A 12296-nucleotide genomic window follows, 5' to 3' on the forward strand; every position below is an offset into this window, starting at 1 on the left:
GACCTTTTATTCGATCCATGCCTTTGTTAATGATACAGCTTGACACAGTTTGGTTCTGCTTCTTCAGGTGGCAGGGCAGAGGGAGCACTGCGCTCTGCTAAAAGTGAGGAGTCTCTTACTTCTCTCCATGCAGTTGATGGTAAGACTGAAAGACTTCAGTTTTCAGTTATGTACTATGTTGCATGAAAGAACACAGCCATTAGTATATTTTATGAACAGAAACTTAGTGGACCTTCTGCTGAGTATCATTTCTTGAAAAAAGTAGTAGCAATTTAATATTGTTTAGACTAAAATTTATTGATGTTTCAATATGGTAAACAGTCTGTACTGTTTTTTGCATAAGTGCTGTTCAGTTTACATAGAAAATATCTGACATATTTAAGTTACCTGTTTATGTTAATTAATACCGATTGGAAACTGGTGTTTTCTTCTCTGCATCTCACAATGGGAGCATCATGTTAAAAAGTACAATGTTAAACAGTTTTGTGTTTTGGACCAGTAGTCTTTTATCTTGCAAATGCATTATTGGAAAAGGGTTGATCACAAGGTAACTTGGGAAAAAAAAACTGTGAAACTAAATTTTTGCCTCATTTGGATTGTAGTTGCAGATCTACCAGTTATTGCTAAAACAAAGAATTGCTTTGGCGTTACTTTGGAAAAAAAAAAGTGCTTTTTTTGTCTGGTAAGCCATAGCACAGCAGGACATCTTCCATTTGATGTTTACCTTGCCCCATGGGACTAGAAAACAAGGCCTTTTTTTTAAAAGATTTATTTATTTTATTACAAAGTCAGATATACAGAGAGGAGGAGAGACAGAGAGGAAGATCTTCCGTCCGATGATTCACTCCCCAAGTGAGCCGCAACGGCCGATGGGGGCCGATCCGAAGCCGGGAACCTGGAACCTCTTCCAGGTCTCCCACGCGGGTGCAGGGTCCCAAGGCCCTGGGCTGTCCTCGACTGCTTTCCCAGGCCACAAGCAGGGAGCTGGATGGGAAGTGGAGCTGCCGGGATTAGAACCAGTGCCCATGTGGGATCCCGGGGTGTTCAAGGCGAGGATTTTAGCCGCTAGGCCACTGCGCTGGGCCCGACAAGGCATTTTGATTTCTGAAGTTATGCTATCCAAGTCCTGTTCCTTGAAAGTATCCTGGGCTATCATTTCTCATCTTTTATGAACTCTTTTAACTAGCAGGTCTTCATTGATCACACTTTGCATGTGTTTCAGGAAGTTCTCCCATGTCTGTCTGAGGTGGCTAACATCTTACCAGTTTTCCATGATTCCCAGTTAAGCTGCAGTCAAGATAATCTACAGAATCTATGCAGTGGTTTGGGTGTATGCTAATGGTCAGCAGAAAATATTTTGGGGTACAGTAACTTTTATAAAGGCCAGTACATCAATGAATATATCTGTTGTTAGTTTCTGCCTCAGTACAGTATATTTTCACCATGGCAGCAATGATTTCTGTAAAAGAATGGAGATTCCCTTTTTGCCAGATGATTTTTAATCAGGGTCATAGAGTTGTAATGCTTTCGTTTTAAGAAACATAAAGCTTATTTTTATTAGAGAAAAAAACAAAATTATTTTAAGTATCAGAAGTATCAGAAACTAGTCCTTTACTAAACACCTGTAAAGATTTTCTAAGATTGTGGAGAATTTTTTTTCTCTCAGAAGAGAAATTTGCTTTTTTTTTTTTTTAAATGTAGGTATTATACAGATACTTCCCCAACCTTTTTCTTGTTACATACCCAAAGTGTATTTAAAGTGATAATTCTGCCTCAAAAGTTCATGAGTAAGGTCAGAAATAAAATAAGACAAAGAAAACTTGCACAAAGTCACACTAAGAGTTAGTGTTGGACTCATAATTGGATCTGGGAGTTCTGAGTCCTTTGTTTCATTGAAACTGTAAGATGCTGCATTCTGCCTCTGATTATATCAGATGTGTTTATTATTTAAAATTGGGTTTGGCAGTTGTGTGATTGTAACTTTAAGTGATTCATGTATACTGAGACAGCTAGGCAGCAAATGAGAAGTCACATTTCTTCCCGTAGAGAAGTTCCTGCTATTCTGTATAGATGGTCTTTCCTCGCGTTGTACAGGCTGTGACATTCACACTTTGACATTGTCATCTGTTTTACCAGGTGATTCCAAGCTTTTCCGGCCCAGAAGACCCAGATCTAGCAGCGATGCTCTCTCTGCCTCTTTTAATGGGGAAATGCTGGGGAACCGCTGTAATTCCTATGACAATCTGCCCCATGACAATGAGAGTGAAGAAGAAGTTGGGCTGCTGCACATTCCAGCCCTTGTGTCTCCCCATTCAGCCGAGGATGTTGACTTGAGCCCACCAGACATTGGAGTAGCCAGCTTGGATTTTGATCCAATGTCCTTTCAGTGTAGTCCTCCTAAGCCTGAATCAGAATGTCTGGAGAGCAATGCTTCTTTTTTGGATTCACTAGGATACTCCAAGGATAAACCATGTGCCACTAAGGATGTAGAAACAGGTGGTAGCCAGGCTCAAACTCCAGGAAGTACTACAAGCTCTGAACCTGTCTCTCCTCTTCAGGAGAAACTGAGTCCATTGTTTACTCTGGACTTGAGCCCAACTGAAGAAAAATCATCTAAGCCATCTTCATTTACAGAAAAGGTCATTTATGCTTTCTCTCCAAAGCTGGGACGGAAATTAAGCAAGTCACCTTCTATGAATATATCTGAGCCAATTTCAGTGACCATACCGCCTCGAGTGTCGGAAGTCATTGGTGCAGTGTCAAATCCTGCAGCTCAGAACACGTCATCTCCAACCTGGGACAAAATTGTTGAAGAAAGTGATGTCACAAATAGATCCCCCACCCAGATAGTAAAGATGAAAACAAGTGAGAGGGAGGCCCAAGAAGGATGCGCGTCTGACGTCCAGCCCCTGGGCCAGGCGGCTGCTGAAGAAATAGAGTTGCCAGGGGAGGAGGAGCAGTCTGTCTCCAGCAGTCAGAGCAAGGCTGTGGCTGCAGGGCAGACTCAGACAGGTACCGTTTGTTTTCCACCGTTGTTTCTTTAACTGAAGAAGGGTCTTTGATCCTGTGTACCATCTGTGCCTTTTAAGAGAGACATTGGACTGTAATCAGAGGAGGTTTTGCTGAGAGGTGCTAATGGCTTCAAGCCCTAAATTAAAAGCTGATTAAACAAAACTCTACACAGGGACAGTGGTCCTGCCTTAGACGTTCACAAAATTCCTCTTGCCTCTTTGGATAGTCAGAATCCATTCATAATTTTTATACCAGTTCATAACACTGGATTGTATTTTCCCTTCTAGTCAGAGTTTCATAGGTAGCCTTACAAGTTAACAAGCCATCCTACAGAATCCAGTGTTAAATATTCTTAATGGTCTTGAAGCAGTTGCAGCTTGTTTTTGAGCAGGCCTCTCTAAGCCAGGTGAGGGACTGCTTTTTCCCCCCACATCTCTGTAGCAATTCCAGAGGAGATTACAGTATTTCTCAACACTGTTTTAGAGTTCCTTCTGGAGCACATGTGTTTTCTACAGCATTTGCATGTGGGATGGAAGATCATGGATTGCCATTGTGAAATATGGAAGGCATCTGTTTTTTAATGATCAAATGGGGAGTGTTTGGCTTTCCATATAGGCTAACATAAATTACCTTTTCACTCTCATTCTTTTTTCCCAATTTCCCACTAGGAGCAGTTACCCATGACCCCCCTCAGGATTCCGTTCCTGTCAGTTCAGTCTCTCTTATCCCACCACCACCACCTCCGAAAAATGTTGCCCGAATGTTGGCGCTAGCATTAGCTGAGTCTGCACAACAAGCCTCAACTCAGTCCCTGAAGAGACCGGGTATTGCTCAGCCTGAGTATACAAATTATGGAGACATTGCAGTGGCTACAGCTCAAGATAACTTTTCCAACTCCTACTCTAGTGTTGCTCTAGGTGAAGCCTATTTCCAAGCAGACCAAGCAGCAGATGAGTCCCAGCTCCAGAACTATATGCCGGAGGACTGTGACCAGCCTCCCTCAGAGACTGCAGCTGCCAAGGACCCCTCTTCCAGCACGGCTGAGTCTGGGGATCAGCACCACCAAGTACACACACCAGGGGATCAACCACACCGAACCCATGTGTCTGGGGCCCCAGAAAAGGCCCAGATCTCTTCGGTTGCTTTAACAGACTCAGAAAGGTGTGAGGATCACAGGAGTTCCCCGGAAGAGCAGGCAGGGAAGACCAGTGTACTGACTGTCTCCTTTGCGGATCAGGAACAGCCTCCAGCCCGTCTCTACAATGAGGATCAGCCTCCTACTTTTCTTGGTGCAAATGTGGATAAGCCCCATCACCCTTCAGAATCTGCAGACAAATCTCCCACAGCTCCTGATTTGCCTAAGGACAAAACCTACGCTCCTTCAAGGTCTCCTGAAGAGAATACCAGCATAGCCACTGTGGCGTACATGACAACTGCTCCGGCAACAGCTGAGCTAAGCACTAGGGAAGCCACCTGGGAGGCGGTTGAACAGTCCACTGCTGCTGGCTTTACTGCTGCAACCCTTCAGCGCACCCAGAGAACCAACCGGCCCCTTCCCCCACCTCCTTCTCAGAGGTCAACAGAGCAGTTGCCAGTTGTGGGGCAAGTGCAAGCAGCAGCCAGTATAGGATTAAGTAGCTCCCACAAGGTAAGAAGGGGAGGAAGTCAGGGAGATGCAATACTCTTTTCCTAAGGTATGTCACTTTGCAACAGGATATGTTGTTATCTTTGTGCCAGATACAACATTTATTTTTATTTCCATGAAATAGTTCCACTATTCTTGGAATCTGCTGTAACTTTGTTGCTGAGTTTTCCTGGAGAAACGTTTCGTTGGTGGAACTATTGTTTGACTATGCCTGCTTCCTTTTCTTCTTAAAGCACTAAGCTTGTTTTCTGTATCTCAGCTCTGAGAGATGCAGAGCAGATGAAGCCAAGGCTTCCTGAGGGCCAGAGCCGCGGCCTGTTTTGTTGTCATCGTTCTATCTCCCTACGCCATCGCTGACTTACTGCGACGTTGGGCAAGTTGTTTGACCCCCATCTGCCAGTTACTCATATCTGTCTAATGCAGAGGCTGAATTCTCCAGATGCTTTTCAGATCCTCTGCCTTGCAGACAGCTTTAGTGGTACTGAAAACAGTGCCTTGGGAGTCTCTGTTATTTTCTCAACAGTAACCAGTAGATTGCTAAAGGTTCTTCCTAATTTTCTAATTCTTAAAAAAAAAAAACTTCTGGTTTTTGGTGGTCTGCTTGAACAGAAAAGACTTCAATTCCTAATCCTTAATTCAGGATGCTACTTTTGGCAACTGTTTGTTGGGAATAGCAGATGTGCAGTATTGCTGAGGATCAAATTAGGCCTGTGAATCTGTAGAATGGGTGGAGTAGGAGGTGGGAGGAGATATAGAAACCTTTGCCTTCAGAGTCACCTGTGCAGTGCCAATGCTTCAGTCTTTGCTGTGAGTCACTGCAAACATCCCTATAGACGACACAATCAGGTCTTGACAAGCCATTCTTGATACTGAGACTAAGCTAGAACAATAAACTGGGTACTACTTGGTAGTATTTTAAAGCTCAACAATACTGTTTAAACCTCTGTTTTGGTCTTCACATCAAGACGATGTCTTAAAACCTGTCATATTTGAGAAAACTTGCCCTGTAAAAATGGTAATGACTTTTGTGCCAAATAGCAGTATATGTCACCTTTTCCCAGTAGAGGAGATGGGGCCATTGTAACCATATGCCTTGAGAAAAGTTCAAGGTGCCAAAATAGCCTCATGTTGTGAATTTTAAGTGTAATAGTATTTGGTTCCGTGGTAGGTAAAGAACTCATGATGTTACCATCTTTCCTTAGGTTCAAGGTGTAGTTCCAGCTCCAGAGAGGCCATCTGAAGCCCGAGCTCTGGATGAACCACCTGCACCTGTCTTTGTCAGTGATGGTAGTGTTGCTGTCCAGTGTCCCACTGCTCTCCAGCCGGGCCTGCCTGAGAAGCTGCGGGACAGCACCAGGGCCCCATTGCTGCACCTGCGAGCTGAGTCTGTCCCTGTGCACTCCTGTGGTTTGGCTGCACCAGTACCTCCTACCAGGACAGTAGAGAGTAAGATCGCTGCTGCCATGCACGCCAACAGTGCTGAGGCAACCAGCAGTTCAAATTACCATTCTTTTATCACTTCTTCATCAGCTTCTGTAGATGATGGAATGCCTTTGGCACCTCCTGTTCTACAACCTAAGCATGCTCCTCAGAAAATAGCATACTCCTCCTTTGCTAGACCTGATGTCACTACTGAGCCCTTTGGTCCAGAAAACTGTTTGCATTTCAGTATGACTCCAAACTGCCAGTACCGTCCACAGAGTGTACCTCCGCATCACAATAAACTCGAGCAACACCAGGTATATGGAGCCAGGTCAGAGCCACCAGCCTCTATGGGGCCTCGTTATAACACATATGTGGCCCCAGGAAGAAATGCATCTGTACACCACTCCAAGCCATGCAGCCGGATTGAGTATGTGTCTTCTTTGAGCTCTTCTGTTAGGAGTACTTGTTACCCTGAAGATATTCCACCTTACCCTACCATTCGGAGGGTCCAGTCTCTCCATGCACCCCCAACTTCCATGATTCGCTCTGTTCCCATTTCACGGACAGAGGTTCCCCCAGATGATGAACCAGCATACTGCCCAAGACCCCTGTACCAGTATAAGCCATACCAGTCCTCCCAGGCCCGCTCAGATTATCACGTAACTCAGCTTCAGCCTTATTTTGAGAATGGACGTGTCCACTACCGGTATAGCCCATATTCCAGTTCTTCTGGCTCCTATTACAGTCCAGATGGAGCCCTGTGTGATGTGGATGCCTATGGCACAGTGCAGCTGAGACCCCTTCACCGCCTTCCCAGTCGCGACTTTGCTTTCTACAATCCTAGACTGCAAGGGAAGAGCGTGTACAGTTATGCTGGGTTGCCTCCTCGTCCCCGGGCCAACATGACCAGCTATTTCTCTGGCAATGACCATCATGTAGTCAACATGCCACCCACTGCTGATGTAAAGCACACCTATGCCTCTTGGGATCTTGAAGACATGGAAAAGTACCGCATGCAGTCCATCCGGAGAGAGACTCGTGCTCGGCAGAAGATTAAAGGACCCGTCATGTCCCAGTATGATAATATGGCCCCAGCTGTGCAAGATGACTTAGGTGGGATCTATGTCATCCATCTGCGCAGCAAATCAGATCCTGGGAAAACTGGACTTCTTTCAGTGGCAGAGGGAAAGGAGGGGCGGCACCCAGCCAAGGCCATCAGTCCCGAGGGAGATGACCGCTTCTACAGGAAACACACGGAGTCAGAGTTAGATCGAGCTCACCAGCACGGAGGCTATGGTAGCACACAGGCAGAGAAACCATCTCTCCCCCAGAAGCAGAGCAGCCTCAGGAACAGGAGGCTTCATGACGTGGGCTGCAGCCTTCCTGAGCACAGGGCACAGCAGGAAGCAAGCCACAGGCAATTATGTGAATCAAAAAATGGACCTCCTTTCCTGCAGGGAGCTGGACAGTTAGATTATGGGCCCAAAGGGATCCCAGACTCTTCAGAGCCAGGGAGTTACCATAACTCTGGAGGGAAATACGCTCCGTCAGGACAGGAGTCTTTGAGACTGAACCCCAAGGAGGTGAGGCTTCCCAAAGAGCTGGAGCGACCTCGTGCTAGGCAGCCTCCGACCTCAGAGAGACACTCCAGAGACTGCTACAAGGAGGAAGAACACTTCACTCAATCAATGATCCCACCCCCTAAGCCAGAGAGGAGTCACAGCCTAAAACTCCATCACACCCAGAATGTAGAGAGGGACCCCAGTGTGCTGTTCCAATACCAAACACATGGCAAGCGCCAGAGCAATATGACTGTCATGTCCCAGTATGACAACCTGCAGGATTACCACTCCCTGCCTCAGCAGCAGAGGGGGGGCTTTTCAGGGGGAGGCTTGGGGACATATGTGCCCCCTGGTTTTCCCCATCCACAGAGCAGGACATACGCAACAGCTTTGGGCCAGGGGGCCTTCCTGCCCACAGAGCTGTCCTTGCAACATCCTGAAACACAGGTCCACGCAGAATGAGCCCCGAGAGCAATAGAGTTGAAGCAGTCTCTGCTGGACAGTGGACTGTTCTATATTTTTCAATAACCAAAAAGATTAAAAAGCAAAATGCTACACTACCCCGATCACATTTTAAAAATGTAATAAAAGTAAACAAATCAGCATCTTTTTCCCCTGCCCTGCTTCATTACCACCTCTTCCATCTATGGACTGTATCGTTTTAGTCTTTTAAAAGAGATGAACGATTGTAAAGCACTGTGTTGAAAACCGAGTAAAACACCTGTTGGAGACCGTACTTGCCACATAGGGCGAATTGTAAGAGCCTGAGGACTGCCTTTAACTGAATTTGAATTTAACTCTGTCTTTTCTTCTTAGTATTTGCTGCCAAGTTCAGAGCAGTTGGCATCTGTTTCGTGGTGGGCTTTGGCACTTAGCATTGTGTTCCCCCTTGCTGCAGCCACACAGCTTGCCCGTGTGGATACCTAACTGTTGTCCTTTCATTATCCATTTGCTTGGAAGGGGCTTGTGTGTTCAATGAGAGTGGGAGAGAAAATTCCTTGATCCCTCAGAGAAGTCAGTTGATTAGAAGCATTACATTGAAAGGAACTAAGTATTTTAATTAAGCATGTACTAAAGAGTATTCATTAAGCATAGGATGTTAGACTCAGGCTGAACTATGCTCTTCACAGTCTTTGTTTTCATACTTGTTCCTCAGAGTCCAGTGAACAAGCTCATACTGCTGCACAACATGATTATTTTGTAAGTTAGAATTTAAGGAAATTTCTTTTTAAGTAGAAGAAAGAAAATTCCTCATTGTCGTTGCTCTTTGTCAGCTCCAGAAAATTGTTCCCAGTGTTTTGGATATGTTGCCCACCTTCAAGAGTTTCATCTTCAATCATATTTGGTAAATTAGAATCTTAGTAAAAAAAAAAAAATTCTAAGCCATTTGTTCTCCTAAACTAACAACTTTTTTGTTCATTTAAATTTTCAAATATTCAATATGGTTTAGACTAACATGCAGTATTTATCTTGATCATAAATTTACATGTTAATTTTTATTTCTGAACCAGAATACGGGATCTCTGGGAAGGCAGCTATGTTACATGCTAGCACACTGCAACTTCCTGCAATAGCCACATAGCATAATAGTCCTAGTTCACCGGTTGACATTCCAGGCAACTGCCATTTATATCCTAAGGATTTACATAGACTGTACTTACTCTGTCCTTGTGGGATCAGTCTTAATATAATTGTCATTACACCAGCATTTCAGGTATGGCTGTTTATAACTTCATAGACATGTGAAACATGTTCAACACCTAGAACTTTCTTTTGAAGCTTCACTCCTTATTAAAGTAGGAACAGGACACCTTTCTAGCTCAACTCCATTTGGCTTCCTGAGCTCACCTCGCCATAGATATGCCAGAATAACAAGGCAGTCCTGGATTTATGAAATAAGGTTACATTGTCATTTCATTCCATAGTTAATAATACTTGAGTTTTATACATTCATATATTTTAAGCATTTAGTTCATAGAAAACACCAGGAGATGTCATTCTATTTACTGGATGGTTGCTGCTCTGGCTTTTTAGAACTTGGAATTAACTTTTGTTTAGGGTAAAAGAGGAAAATATGTAAGAGGCTAAAATAATGCTGCTATTATTGTGAAATTGTATAAAGGCTAGGATTCCTGCCAGGTTTTTTAATTAAAAACGTCATTACAGTATAGGATTTATATTTAGTAAAAAAAAAAAAAGGTTTTAAGAACAACACATTTATATCTGGAAATTCTCTATAAGGTTTTCTTACATTCTCCGGAATTGATCAGAGGGCTGAAATAAAGACCATGGTAGCACTCTTGAGACAGTGATAAGTAACAAGGTCTGTGGAAGGTGAGACCTTTACATTGAAAGTACAAGCCCAACTAGTGTGTGGTCAAAAGGTTTGAAAGCTAGGGAGGATCTTTCTCCTTGGCACAAGACGTATCTGCTGCTACAGGATTTTGCTCTTTGGTAAATATGTAGCTCTTTCTATTGTTTTTACCATAACCATCTTTTTGTCCGGTAGGCAACTCATTGTCCCTTGAAGAGCACGCCAGCCCTGCAGCTCTCACCGGCAGTGGAGATTAGGAAGAGGAGCCGCTGTACATAGGGCTCTGGTAACTGAAGGTCCAAAACCAAGTGGTAGACAAAGTCCAGTCCAGTGTTAGTATTTGTGGATTTGTTGTAGCACACATTGTTTACTCCTGAAACTAAAGTCTCTTTTATAAATACTAAGAATAATTCCTTTATTAATGCTGTGGGTTGAGAAGTATCAGGTAAAACATTTTAACTATAGAATACTCAAATTAATGGTGGAAGTGTTGAGACACAGACTTTAGATGAAATTAAATCTAGAGTTGTATGTAGCAAGAGCCTTAACTTTGGATTCAGTTGTCTGAAAGACCCTGCCAGCATCTTTCCCTCATACTATGGGGTGGAAATTGGACGGCAAATCACTGTGAGCCAGGTTACCTCAGCGTAGTTTGCCCTGTGTGACTTCACGAGTAGGGTAATTGAATGTCACTGCTCTCAAGTGCTGCTGTGGAGCATTGTGATCAAGGGAGTGGAGCTGCCTTACGCATTAAAGCTGTAACCCTTTTTGATATTCTCAGAGCCATGTCTCTAGATTTTACATTTTGGGCAAAATTCTGATTCTTTAGTATAGTTCCCTGGAAGTCTGGCTAGAAACTTTACTAACAGCCCCAGGGATGCCATTTTCTTATTAATAAATGTCATCTGAGCCTTATTTTGTAATACAGGCCATTTCCGCTTAAACATGCAAGTCCCCGGGTTGGTCCAAAAGTAGGGCCTTCACATTTGTTATACTGGCAAAGCATTTTTTAAAACTTAGAGTCAGGTTGAAAAATGTTAGGACTAATTCTGTAAAGAAAAGGGACCATAAATGTGAATGGAGATAGAGTAAGTTATCTTATTTTAAACAGTAACAGACATATCCATTGTAAACTTGAAATTTTCCCTTTTAGTTAAAGCAGGAATCTGCTGAGTCCATTTTTATTTCCAACCCTGCCTGTCACCCATGCGATAAATTTAGCAAAATCTTGCCTGAGCAGAGTGTGCAAGGAGATGTCATGAGAGCAAAGGTATGTCAGAGGTTACTTCCCAATGGTCAGAGGCATGTGATTCTCAGTACTGTGTGTTAGAGGGATGTCAGGACTGGTGTAACAATGTGTGCAAGGCTGTCGGTGTGCACAGAGGGTCTTTATTCCTTATCTGATAAGTACTGTTGATGTTCAAAGAATAAAAATGATTGTTTCACAGTTTAGATTCCAAGATAGTAAAACCTGATTTTTTTCAACCATGACCTGCATGAGAGAAGCATTCTAGAAAGTCTTAGATCATACTTCTGAGTTCTTTAATTTATATAGTGTTTTTTTTACGTTTTAATATTTTTTGTGAACTGGTGTAAATTGTTAATGCATATAAGCTTATGTATTTTTGTAAATAGTTTTGTGATTTATTTCTTGCCCTGTATGTAAATATTTCGAGCCTCATTTCTTCCAGACTTATTTGAAGCTGAGTTGTGGGTTTGGGGTTTTGGTTGGTTGGTTGGTTGGTTGGTTGGGAGGGGTGGGGGAGAAGGGATTTTGTACTTGGAGGTATCTTGTGGTTTAAAGCAAATGTCCCACTGAGAGCAATTCAAATATCAACAGAATTATTTCAGGTTAAAACATACTTACTTATGTTTTGTGTTTTCCTTTTTCACTTCATATGAACTGTTGCAAAACCCATGGGTATAATTGATTCAGAGTATTTGGATCAAACAAGTGTGTTGTGTATGACATGGCCCCCTTACACGCAAAGGGATGTTATCTGAGGAAAGGGAAAAAACCACCCCATTTTTGTTTTTCATCCATTTCCCTCCGTGTGATGCCTGGCCAGGTGTTCCCAGGTGAGATTCCTTGGGCTGCAGTAGCCTTCTGGTCTGTGCTGTGCTGCTGCCTGCTAACTCCCAAGAGAGCCAAATTGGCCTCTCAGCATCCTCACAGAATCTGAATTAAAAAGACTTCAAGACATTCTGACCAAGCATCTGGAATGTCTGCCTCTCACACTGAAGTGATCACACTGGTCCATCTGTGGTGGGCCGGCTTGTGACAGTTCTCAAGCGTTCATGGCAGTCATGAAAACACTCTGCATGGATGTCAGTGTTT

The 12296-nt window shown here is 43.5% G+C and overlaps 2 protein-coding genes across 4 annotated transcripts in view; one reads left to right on the top strand and one right to left on the bottom strand.

Moving 5' to 3' along the window:
• The window catches only part of ARHGAP32 (Rho GTPase activating protein 32), a 309647-nt gene extending 301398 nt beyond the window's left edge, over window positions 1–8249 (top strand). For all 3 annotated transcript variants that reach the window (XM_058664112.1, XM_058664113.1, XM_058664114.1), the window contains 4 exons: window positions 68–139; window positions 2137–3012; window positions 3681–4660; window positions 5860–8249. In XM_058664112.1, coding sequence (XP_058520095.1) covers window positions 68–139; window positions 2137–3012; window positions 3681–4660; window positions 5860–8106 — 4175 coding nt within the window. In that variant the 3' untranslated portion in view covers window positions 8107–8249. The remainder of the gene's footprint in view (window positions 1–67; window positions 140–2136; window positions 3013–3680; window positions 4661–5859) is intronic.
• The window catches only part of KCNJ5 (potassium inwardly rectifying channel subfamily J member 5), a 253758-nt gene that overhangs the window by 155416 nt on the left and 86046 nt on the right, over window positions 1–12296 (bottom strand). The window lies entirely within an intron of this gene.

Source organism: Ochotona princeps, chromosome 4 (genome assembly GCF_030435755.1).
Source record: "Ochotona princeps isolate mOchPri1 chromosome 4, mOchPri1.hap1, whole genome shotgun sequence".
Lineage (NCBI taxonomy): Eukaryota > Metazoa > Chordata > Mammalia > Lagomorpha > Ochotonidae > Ochotona > Ochotona princeps.